The 12662-nt window shown below is 48.6% G+C and overlaps 1 protein-coding gene across 14 annotated transcripts in view; it reads right to left on the reverse strand.

Moving 5' to 3' along the window:
* ZNF236 (zinc finger protein 236) overlaps nucleotides 1-12662 on the reverse strand; it is a 161165-nt gene that overhangs the window by 19402 nt on the left and 129101 nt on the right. For 13 of the 14 annotated variants that reach the window (XM_079942240.1, XM_079942239.1, XM_079942238.1 and 10 more), the window contains 7 exons: nucleotides 12071-12353; nucleotides 9735-9838; nucleotides 7734-8099; nucleotides 6825-6970; nucleotides 6493-6733; nucleotides 5916-6095; nucleotides 3059-3214 (listed from right to left, as the gene is read on the reverse strand). In XM_079942240.1, the coding sequence (XP_079798366.1) occupies nucleotides 3059-3214; nucleotides 5916-6095; nucleotides 6493-6733; nucleotides 6825-6970; nucleotides 7734-8099; nucleotides 9735-9838; nucleotides 12071-12353 (1476 nt within the window). Of the gene's footprint in view, nucleotides 1-3058; nucleotides 3215-5711; nucleotides 6096-6492; nucleotides 6734-6824; nucleotides 6971-7733; nucleotides 8100-9734; nucleotides 9839-12070; nucleotides 12354-12662 lie in introns of those variants that run through there. The other variant, XR_013831243.1, reaches the window with a different exon arrangement.

Here is a 12662-nt window from a genome sequence, read left to right on the forward strand (position 1 = left end):
CTCATCGGGGCACATCGATTTATTTGTAAATCCCTAAATGGTAACAGCCTACTTCCAACTAAGGCACAAAGAGCCCAGAAGCTGCCCTAGAAGCTGGCAGCCCACCACGTGCTGCTCACACAGAGAGTTAACGACGACAACCGTGCGCACAGTCACCATGCTCGTCCCCTGCCCGTGAGACAATCACTCTGTATCTGTGGAGGCAGATTTACAAGGTGGAACACCTAATGTCTGACTCACAGAAGACAGATGCTTTCCACAGGTGATCAAGGGCCTGCAACATGACTTTCACCGGGTGACACCGAAAGTTTGTATTTTGGTGCTCATCTTAGAAGAGGCATGTTTAATCTCAAAGTCACTTCAATTTCAGTTCTTATTGGTGTGGCCTGAAGCTCGGCCTGGGGCTGACTGATTCTAAGATAAATGTTGCCCATTAAGATGCAATCTCTTGACAATAGAATATAGATGAAATCAGCCACTTAATTATAACTAGCACTAGTGGAATACGCAAACCTCTCTAAAAACATCTGCTTAGAGTCAAGGATCAAGTGGTTCAGCATACGAAGAATCTTTTCCTATATTCAGGATTATTCAAAGATGCCAAAGGTATTTGAGATCGTAATACAACTGAGTTGCTTATATAAAATTAATCCTGTATTTATAATAACTGATACTACATTATTAAACAAATGTTCTTTAGTTATGAGCACATCTTTTATTTTCTAGTATCATGAAACTCCTGAAAAACAATTTTTTTACTAAGGTACCAAATTAAGCTAAAGTGGCATCAAAAAAGAAGAAGAGAGAAAAGTTCTCAGCTGGCTCTACAACAATAAGTCTTAAGAGAGAAAAAAAAATTAAATCAGAAGGGGCATGCGTGTTGTTTTTAAAGAAACATCAGTGCATGGCATACAGGAGCCCTGTACACAACTGACCGCTCTTCCCCTGCCCGTGAGACCATCACTCTGTATCTGTGGAGGCAGATGTACAAGGTGGAACACCCATTGTCTGACTCACAGAAGACAGAGGTTTAAAGAAATACAGGTGGCCAGAACAGAGCCCTCTGCGTTCCTGGGCCCTCCCTCCATCCGCTTCTCCATTCTGATCAGAACATCACCAGCTTTAAGTAATCTGCTGTACCAGCGAACGCCCAGGGTCACCAAGTAGCGCAAAACACCCCCGCTCCATTTACAGGGAAACACCTAAAACTCTCCTTGTCTTTCCATCGATTTGCCCAGGACTCACTACAGACATGAAGCAGGGCTTCCAAGGAGATGTAAGATTCCACCACCTACAGCCAGTTTACTCCTCAGGGAAGCAGGAGGCGGGGAGAGCCTGACATCCCAGCATTCCAGGACATAGACCCCCACCAGAGCGTGACACCACTCATTAGGGCCAAACACAAGAGACACATCTTCATGTTGCAACACGCACCGCGCACCGCGCACCACGCAGGGTGGGAGAGGTGATCAGAACCCCAGAGGTGACAAGAAAGAACACAGTGTCTAGTCCTTTACAAAAAGACACAAACTAAGACTTTCAGGAAACAGCTGCAGAAACAAGTTTGCTATGTAACTTGAGTAGTACATGATATACTGTAGAAGTCTTACCTATTACAGGCTAAATTATAACCTGACAGTACTAGCTTTCATAGCCAATTAGAATATAAAACAAAATTCCCCTTAATTGCAAACAAAACCAAAAGACTCTCATTTCAAATTAATAAGTACAAGAATTCAGTTCTGGGATACAATTTTCTTAGAGCCCCAAAATTAAACAAGCAAACCGACGCAGGAGGGACAGAGTTAAGAGCAAAGTAGAGACAGGAACACACGGAGAGCAGTGGTACAGTGGAAACGGTCATCGGCCAGAAGTCCAGATTTTGCATCTGCCCAGATCCGCCAACACGTGATTCCAACACGGCTCTTAACCAGCCGGGTGTCAGTTTACCCTTTAGCAAAGGGGAGGGGTGGACAGAAAGCCCCTCCGGGTCCTGAGTGGAACCTCACTGTGTGCAGCTGCCTCAGCTCACCACCTGCTTCAGTTCAGCAAGTCCCCACCCTGCAGCATCTGCAGATCCATCAAGCCCTCACTCGCGGGGGAGAAATGCCCCCCCCACGGCCAGGGCTCCCGCCTCGGGAGGCCGCCCCGACCAGGTCAACCCCCCACCCGAGACGTGCTCGCTGGGCGCCCTTCTCCCCTTTATGTATCGCTACTGCCGTTAATCCTACACTGATTTACGGCTTCTTCAATAAACGTCTGCTCTGTTCGTTTCTAGGACCCAAAATGCAAGGGGACCGTAGTTGCCTTGCCCAACATGACACACCCAGATTTAGTATACTTCTTACCATACAGTATGCACCACAATCTTTCAGTGAATAGAAGAATTACTGGCTAAGAAAGCATTTCAATTAAGCACGGAGAAAAGTCTAGCTGGGGGTACAAACATATCTAAAGATTAAATTTTTTTCTCAAAAAATGATATACAGAGTTGGAAAATAAAGAGGGCTAAGAAAGTAGTGAAATCTCTACAAGGTAAGGCAAACAGGTATGGCATCCTCAACTGTTAACGTTTACTTATGAAGCTGTGACCTATTTTACTGGAGCTCTTTTATTTTTTATTAAAGCCTATACTTCAAAACCTTAGTAAGATGTCTTCTTTTAATTCTGCCATCCTACATTCAGCTGGTGCCCAAACATTCCCACCGCAGGGCACAAAGTAACGAGCCAGAGGCACTTTCAGCCTGGGTGACACAGGGACAGCTTTGTGACTTGCAGAAATACACAATGCCTTGCATATTTGAATAAGATTATTTACCGTTTTTCTTTAGAAGGTGGAAACGACCTTAAAAAGTTAATAACACTCGAGACAGTTCTGTGTCCTAGAATTATACATAAGCCACTAATCATCACAGAATCACATCAAACGTATTAGAACGTGCAGTTGACACACTTGTCACGCAAGAAGACAGGTGACTTCTCTCTGCTGACCAGGTGCAGAGCCCTGTAACTATGAAACGTCATGAAGCCTCTCGTGGCTGGATCATTAGCTGCATACCTGAAGCGTTTAATGTTGCACTCTGTGAGAGAAGCTGGTCATTGCTTATGGTCAAGGTGGCACCCGTAGATTGATTATTGATTGCAGGTGCTGACAATCTTATGCTTCCGTTCAGTTCACTACTTCCATTAGAACTGTGCTGAATAAGATCCTGACCTAAACAGAAATCAATACTGTGATATCTGAGAGTAACACATTAATTCACGTACTGGCAAGTAGGTTAAACATATAACAACATCCTTTTAAAAGTGAAAGCTATTTCATTTTTAACACTATTTAAAGAGAAAAAAAATTAAAATAAGACCATGAAATACATTTCCCAAAATGAAACTACCTGTTCACACTTTTTAAGCTATAAAGTTTTTAAGTGCGTCTTAAGAGTTCTACTTTAACCCAGCATTTAGGCACTTAGAGCTACACACTTTGTTGAATAAAACTTAAACTGAATTGGAAATACTTCCAAACATGGTGGACTCCCAGCTGCAGCACCGAGGGGCACGAGGGAGGGTACCAAGGCCTCCCTTGCGGCAGCAGTGGCCGCTACAGGTCTCCTACGGGAGGGTCACTGCCCCACGGCGCTCTGGACGCGCACAGCAGGCTCAAGCACGCCGTGATGTACTCCCACCGAGAGACATGGGCTTCTGTCAGCTTCATTAGCTTGTAACCTTTACATTACAGCATAATTGTATAATGTAATCAGATAGTATGGAAACAGAGGAACATGAAAATTAAAAACCCGAGCTGTTTCAATGAAAACCAAAAGACAAAAGGATGCTGCACTCAGCTTCATAATCACCGACACCCTCATGCCACACTAGAGACACAGAACTGGGGAATGAGTCTGTGCAACAGGGGTGGAAGTGTGGGCAAAATAAAACGTTCAGAACTCCTACCAGCAGAGCAGACCCATTTTCAAAGACCTGCGGATAAATGCTCAAAATCGTGTAGGCATCGTTTCTCTGACTCTCTGCTTGACGTGGCTTTCTATTAATAACTAAAGACATCAGGTAGGAGCACTTTTACTTACACGACAACTGGGGGAGACTGAGGACCCTCCTCGCCTTTTACCCAATGTTTAACTTCTTTCCCAAACAGCTTAGGAACTGCTAAAGGTCTGTACACCTTAACTGAAGTAGTATTTGCATTCTAGCATTCGTAAGCATTTATAATTCTGTGCATTCGTGGAAAACAGAACATTCGACAGAATAACCAAACATTTCTATAGCACAGCTAGATGCTCTCCAAGGTGACCACAAATTAAAAGTTTTTCTAGACTTCTCAGAATGCGACACGAAAATGTTGAGTTAGTAGTCCCCACAGCCAATTCTCATTACACACAATAATGAGAAGTAAAGGAATAGGAAATCTTAAGCCTAGAGTTTGGGCAACCCTTATTTCATCAACTGACAAAGATTTCTCCTAGGATAACCCTTTTAAGCTTTTTTTTTTTTAAATTGCAGTTATATTCACCTAATACACTAAAAATTAACAATAAAATAACTAAATGATCGATAATAGGAAAACATAGGAGAAACAGAAGTACAAGCCACAAAAACACATTTGCCGAACTGTATGTTATGTGTTTTTTATATAGGACTAGCACAACCCCTCAGATATTGAGATTATGCAAAAAAAGTTAATTTGATCAACAAAACAGCTTTCTGAAAATAACTCTTCCATGTTTCCAACATTACAATTCAAATATATATATATATATATATACACACACACATATATTAAATAAAAAAGAAGAGAGTTAGTGAATTAGATAAAATTCAGAGTTAACTTCTGCTGCCTGCTAGCACCTAAACACCACTGCGTGTCACTGAGAAGCAAAGCTCCATCCAGGAACAGTTCCTCAAATTCTCACGTAAACTGAAAGGAATAAAGACGCCCCTCAAGAAAGCAAGCTTTTGGTTTTCTTCTCAATAACTACTCTTTCTTTTCCAATAATGATTTTTGCAGAAATCTCAGGCAACAGAGGTAATAACTACACTGACCGCTCACACGGCTATCAGCCCAGTATTCCAGCCACTGCCATACTCTGTCTCCAGGGAGGTTATTTTGACCCCAGCAAAATGTTCTTTTCTTTTTTCTTTTCTTTAAAAAACAACAATCTCATAAGGTTGTTATGACACTTAAATGAGTTAATATTTGTCAAAGTTACTAGAACAGGACCTGGTGCACTGTAAGGGTCAAAAAATTGTTGCTAAATTTAAGAACCACTCAGTTAACATGAAGAGCTCATAGCTAAGAGTCATGTGGGCAAAGCGCACCTGTAAAATATGCTCCAGGCTAACTAAGATGAGAACATACTGTGAGAATTGATGCTCTGTAAGGGGAAGAGCTGACCGTGAACGTCACAGGCCTGGAACAGGGAGCACATCAGCTGGTGACTCACATGGAGGATGAGCTTGCCAACCTCGGTGGCCTGGGCTGCCAAAGGGTGTCTTCCACCCACTTACCTAGTTCTACCATAATTTTCTACATAATCTGAGAAGAATTCTGAAAAGGTCAGGGGGGTAGGTATCTGTAATCTCCTAGTGTAACCACTTATACCGATTCAACTCCTTTAGCTCAAAGGAGCATGGTAAGAATTATGAAGCCATGGTTTTCTGCTCTTGGTTAAACGAAATATATCTGACAAAGCTACCTGGCTCAAACTGGACGTGCCGTGAGGAACCACCACGTTTAATCCCTGGTATCAGATGGGAGCTGCAGGATGATCATTCTCACATAAATTGCAAACACTTCCTGAGGCACTGGATTTAGGCAAAGCTCAGTCTTACAGGAAAAAGATACAAAAAAGAGTTACCTAAACTGCAGGTGAAAGGATTTAAAAAATTTTAAGACTAACCGGAGATGGTCAGGGTGATTTCCTGCGGCGACCCCGAGGATGACGCAGCGGTGGGCCCGGCAGCCTGCGCCAGCACCTGGCTCAGGCTCGAGTTGTTAATGGTCAGGGTGATCTCATGGGGGCCACTGGAGGTGGACACCAGGCCTTGTGATGTCATCACCTGAGAGAGGTCTTGCGTCCCTGGTCATCGTTATAAAACAGAACAAAGCTGGGCTTAAAAAAATAATCATTTCCTCCTTGTTCATATTAAAATATTTTAGTGCAACCGTTACTTTAAAAAGAGAAAGATTCAAAATACAGTATCAGTCATTTCTAATTCCTTAATCTGAAATCATTTAAAAACAAACAAAAAGCCTTATGAGGAAATAGGAAGCCGGTTCCATGAATGCAATCTCTGTGCATATACTGACTAAACATCATTTATCGTCAGAAAAGCTTACTTTATTCTTAGGACATTTATTCGTTAAGCTTTATAAAGAGAAGGAAACAGCATCCCAGTGTCCCCAAACCAAATCTGTGATGTCAGCAGCGAGCCGAAACTCCAGCTGTCACAACCAACCGAAGCGGCAGCTCTCACCACTGCTGCTGGTGGTCAGCACGGAATCCTGCTCCGAGAGCGGGCCTATGGTCAGGTTGGCAGACGTCACCGTGGGCTGCAAGGACAGGCCTGAGATGGGCTGGAGGACCACACTGGCCGGGACTGTACTGTCTGGTGTCTGAAGGGAGCTGTGCTGCGGGGCCAGGCCGGGCTCCACGGTCGGCTGTGGGGCAAGCAGGTTACCCTGCTGTAGCGTCTGCTGCAGGACGCTTGGGTCAATCTGAAAGCACAGAGGTTGTTGTGATGGAAATTTCACGCTGAGTGTGACTCAGACCATCTGAAAGCACAGAAAAGCCTGGTGGGCGTCGCACCTGTAGCGTGATATTATTAATGCTGGAAGCGTCGATCCCAGAGATTTGAACACTGGGTGCAACCAGGTTAGCAGCCAACTGTAACTGTATGCCCTCGAGGGTGGCCAGGCTTCCGTCTGTCAGAGACACTGTCCAGTCGCCACCAGCTGCAGAGGAAGAACAGGAATGACTGCGTACCAGACACTTTCTCAAACAGGAAAAACGCACTGGGTTTCTAAATACAGAAGTTCTAAACACATACCGACATGACCTAGTTAACAAACACTAATATTTACTTTACACAGGCACACACATATCTAATTTAATCATCACAAAACAAACCTTGTGAAATAGAAAATAATATTATCCATTTTAAACACATCCGGAAACTAGGCTCAAAGAGATCACACTGATCAGCCCAAGATTTAAAACAACGCTGTTATTTTGTCTTATTATGCTTTGATTGCACCATGGGCCATGGAACTGGAAGAAAGCCACTTAAGATGCCCAGTAGCTACGAACAGTTGCTGCGTTATTTGTGAGTGCACAGAAAACCCAACTGACTAAAATTTAATGCTTTTCAAATACTGTGTGACCCAAGAGCAATTGGATAACTCGTATATGAGAAGCAAGGTTCACGGGTAGCTATAAATTACGTCTCGCTATTAAGTTTGTGAGAATACTAAAAAAGAAACAGGTTTAAGCCCATCAAACTAAACGAAGAGCTGAAGCCTGAAATGCAGAAGTGACGTTAGAAAGAATGGGAAACGGAAAGGCAGCTGCGCCTGGAAGTCAAGACTTCAACCTCCCGCGAACTCGCGGGAAACCCTCAGGAAGGGCAGTGTCCTGAGGCTGAAGGTCGCGCCCCCCACCCCACCCCCCGCCCCCGTCCCGGCGTCCACAGCCCTGGTGCCTGTCAGCCCTACTCACCGGACACGGAGGCGGGAAGGACGGCCTGGCCCAGCAGGCCCTGCTGCAGCAGACTCTGGTCCAGCTGCCCCGCCAGCACAGGGCTGTTCATGATGAACACGCTGGGGTCGGAGGAGGGCGGAGGGGGCGCGCTCACGGGCTGCGGCCCTTCCGGCGGCCCCCGGGGCCCAGGCTTCCTGGCTTTCTTAGGGTCCGGTTTGTAGTGAAACTGCATGTGAGTCTTCCTCCGCCCGGACGTGCGGAAACGCAGCTCACAGTGGGGACACTTGAACGGCTTTGCTCCTGTGTGCAAACGCATGTGGACCTTCAGGCTCCCCTTGGTGGAGAAGGCGTTGCTGCAGACGTGGCAGCTGAAGAGCTTCTGACCTGGGAGAAGAGACCGTGCGTCAGCGGGCTGGCCGGGTCGCCCCCGTCGGCCAGCGGCCTGGCTGCCACCACGCTGCGTCCACCATCCCCCACGCTCCCCGGGGCCCCTCGCTCCGGAGGGCCGGTGGCTGGAAAACTTAAAAGTAAGCGAAGTTCACTGTCGAGGATCCGAATTCAGTCTTTCCACGACACGGAGGCACACCAAGCCCTGCCGGAAGCGGGGACCCGCCCTGCATCTCGGGCTCCGCTCCCTGATTTTACGAAGCGTGAGCTCACGCCTCACCGGTCTTCTCCGCTGACAAAGGGGCGCCTGAGCCGCCAGCACAAGTGGAAGCCGCCCGGCAGACTGCGCTCCGGGCGCACGTGCCCAGCTCCTGGGGCACCAAGTCCTCTAACACACGCGTGCTGCGGGGTGAAGAAGGCCCGGCAGGCGGGGCTGGGCGCGGCGGCAGGGCCCCGGGACTGGCGGCGCCTGCTCCCCTCGCGCTGCTCGGGCCGCAGAAGTCAGCTGAGGGGGGCCCTGGAAGGTGTCTTCCCAGAGATTCTCTTCCTAGTCCTGATGCCTGGGAGCCCACACGGAGGCTTGGTGCGCAGGAGGCGTCCTTAGGGTGGCCGGCACCTGCCGCGTGAGCTACCACGCGAGACCCGGGACACAAAGCCACTAAGCGGGTCCCTCCTGACCCTCGGCAGTGCCCAGGGCTGCAGGGGAGGGTCAAGCACAGATCCTAAGGAAACAACAGAAGAACTGTCCGTAGAATAGGCAGCTGAAGGACTTCGTGTATCTGTTTACCTAATTCCACACACGAACCCATCAGAAAAGAATCACAGGACTTTACGCCTATGTGTGAAATTCCACTTGTACTCCCTTGGTCAATTCTGCTTACGGCCAAAGCTTCAGAGTGTAAATTGGTTTGACAGTCATAATCCTACACGTCCTCACGACGCTAACGTTTACTCCGTGTTTACCAGGTGCCACTTTTACTTTTCTAGGCAATTTAAAGCGGGGGGTGGGGGGAGGGTACTCGTGTTTGCCCCATTTTCTACATGACGGACGGGCGGGTCAGAGAAGTAGCTCACAAGTGAGGACAGACTCCAACCGGGCAGAGGCCCAGGGCCGCCTTCTCGCCCACGAGGGCGCACCGTGCACAGTCAAGAAGTGGAGGTTGAGCACGCTTTACTTAGGATGATTAACCTTCAGTTCCTCACGTAAGATGAAGAAAATGGCCATGAAATTTGGATGTTAATTGTTTTCCTTTATCAGATTTTCCCCCCACAGAAACAGAATTGCTACCTGGTAAGTGTAATCAGATTTGTGAAATCCCCAGTTTTCACAGAATTTCAACAAACTGAAACTCTGGCCTGAATGAGACTAAGAGGTAATCTTTCTAACACAGGTATTTAACTCTGAGTAAGACAACTTACAACGCCACATCTGAGACCTAGATCCTTTCCTTTGGTGTCAGAGATCACTTTCTCCGTGTTGGGAATCACAAATCTTCTATATTCATTTCTTCATGGTTCCTGATTTTTAAGCTTTGTTTCATCTTGAAAGTATGTGTGCAAAAAAAATACATAGGAACAAGTATAAAATGCTGTCGGAAGGCACCTACCAACAGTGCAGGTGTTTGCTCTTACCTGTGTGAGTCTTCACGTGGCAGTCCAGGGTAGATTTAACAGTGAAACTCTTCCCACATTCATCGCATTTATATGGCTTTTCTCCAGTGTGGATTCGAACATGCCTAGCCAGAAAGCATTTGCAATTAAGTGTCTTTCTTTTTAACTTTATACGCAATTTACAAACAACTTCATGATTTAAAATTTATAGCTATCCATATAAATAAAAATTATGCGTGACTATGTACTGAATAAATTTAGCAATACAAAACTTTTAAGCTTCACTCTATATAAATAACACCATAAACAAATCCATAACAAAGTAATCTGCAAGACCAATGAAAACAAGGCTAACTTTCCTGAAAACCAAAGAGAATCTTACAAATCAGCAGTAAGACAAGAAATATCACAGCAGAAAAACAGGCAACACACAGGCAGCGTAGAGAAGAAACACACGCACCCAAATGCCACATGAAAAGGTATTCCCCAGCCTCAGAATTTAAAAAGAGCAAGTTAAAATGACAAGCCATCCCTTTCCCATCTGTCTGATGATGACCCACTGTCGGCTGGGTGGCCTAGGAGCAGGTGTTCAGAGGCTGGGGGATGTAAACGGCACAGCCCTCGGAGGCCAGTGGGTGTGTCCATCAGCACTGACCCCGGGCACCCACACAGGTGCACACAGAGCACAGGACAGTGGGGCTGGCCTAGTGATTCCACACTGAAAACTAGGCAGTCATCAACAGGGGTCTGGGATGCCCACACGACAACAAGACGTCGCCGTGAAGGATGAAAGAGGTGGGCGGGTACTGACAAAGCTGTCTGAGACCCCACAATATGTAACAATTAAACCGAGACCAGAATTGCATAAGTTAATGCTGACGTATGAGTAGACATTTCTGAAAAAACGCACAGAAGAAACTGCTAATAGCGCTTGTCTCTGGGCTTGTCTATGAAGGCTCTCCCTTCATAGCCTCCTCCGCTGTTTTCGGTCCTGGCTCGCTTCACCAGGACGTCTGTCCAGTACGCAGTGCGGGCAGCTGAGCCTCGCACGATTGTTAAATGAAGGACAGAGGAGAAGGCAGGCCGGCTGCCAGGCCGCAGCAGGCTTCTCGTTTCCAGGGGCACCTGCCGCCTCGCCCCCTCACGGGGGTGCAGGGTCAGCAGTCCCGCCTCCGGGGCGCACCTCTGGGCCCGGCGGGCTGCTCGTCAGCACCACCCGCCGGCTACGCGCTGCAGACCTTCTCAGCGGCGCGACGATGCCCACGGGGCTGCCCAGCAGGACGCCCTCGTCCGCGATTCACACCCCTGCCTCCCGCTGGGGCCCTGCCCCACCCCGCACCCAGCGTGTTGCTCCCTTGCGGCCACCGCCCGGTCCTCTCCTAGCTGAGGGTTCCAGCGTCTCACTCCCGGCCTCGGAGTCCACATGCTGTCATCTTCTTAGCTCGTTCCTCCTCCCCACCCGCCGGGACACGACGCCATCTCGGCTCCGCGCCCAAGCCTGGCCCGGCCTTGCCCACTGCCCCTCGCCTGTCTACCCGTCCCTCTCTCACTGGCACATGCCCCTTCCTGCCCGGCAGGAATACAAGGGCAGGCGTTACTAGCTGCGCTCACGCGAGGAGCACTTCCAGCCTAGCAGCTTCCGGGCAGCCTGTCTGCCCTCCCGTCACATGCAGGGCTCTGTGCGACAGAGAGGGACAGGAAGACGCCTCTTTGGTTTTCTGAAGCAGCCGGCTCTCTTATTACCCGTCTTGAAATCCCGACAGCTCCTCCGTTCAATCACCCTCTACCTTTTACCCAGCAGTTCCACCTCCTGAAGCAAAAGACGAGCGCCCCCCCGGCCCCACCCCGTAAACGAAAATCCTCCAAATGTTTTAAGAGAGTGCTGTACTTCGGCCTTCTTTCCTGGAGCCCGTCTGTCAGCTGCCCTCCGCCACTCTGCCAGACCGCACGTCAATCACCGCCTCGCGGCTGATGTGGACTCGACCCCCAGCGCTCGGGCCACCTCCCCGTGTGATGGAGCCTCGCGCCATACAGACCGGTCGCCCTGTGGGGCGGGCAGGAACCCGCTGCTGTTCTGAGCGCCTACAAGGCTGGGCTCAGCGCCGCATCTTCCTCAGGAGATCATTTTTAATTCTTTTACTGCTACCACCGTCACACAGAAATAAGCACAAACACCCACAGAGCAAGCAGACTTCTAGCTAACGTGCTCAATGAGCTCGCAAGGAAGCCTCCAAACGCACACGGGCCTGCAACCAGGACTCAAGAGAGGAAGGAGCCACTCAGAAGGCGTCAGCACGGGTTGCCGAGGAGCGCGCAGACCGCACGCCCACCCCCGGGGCAGCGGGCCTGCACCGCACCTGACCAGGTCGCTGGGCTTCTTGAAGCTCTTGGGACAGTAGGAGCAGCAGTTGGCGTGCTTGGGCTCAGCCTCCAGCTCCGCCTGCCTGTCCTTCATCTCGCTGACGCGGTCCTTCTCGGCGGCCGACTGCACCAGCACCTGCTCTGAGACGGTGGCGCTCTCCTGCGGCCCAATCTTGGCCAGCTGCGCCGTCTCCTCCTCTGTGAAGGTGATGACCTCGGGACGAGCCTTTCTACACATGTTTCTTTCAGAACTGTCTTCCTCTTCCTCCAGACCCATCTCTAAACAACATGTAGGAAAAAGGATCAAATCCTAATAAAAAACTAAATGTAACAGAACAACTAAAACAAAACATTTAACTTAAATATGTAAGGTTAAAATTAGCAACTCAATGAGGCTATATTTGGGATGGTAAAGGGTTTTTTCCCACCACTGTCTATTGAGAAGCTGGTCAGGGTGGAAAGGCCATGCCTCGGGGGAGGGGTCACTGCCAAGGGCAGATGCCCTGGCTGACGGTCTCCGCCAGCCCTGCCAGCAGGCTGGCAGTGGGCTCTGAACGGGTCAGTGTCCGCACGAGTCAACAGTGCTCA

This window comes from Stenella coeruleoalba (assembly GCF_951394435.1).
Source record: "Stenella coeruleoalba genome assembly, chromosome: 14".
In the NCBI taxonomy this organism is placed as follows: Eukaryota; Metazoa; Chordata; class Mammalia; order Artiodactyla; family Delphinidae; genus Stenella; species Stenella coeruleoalba.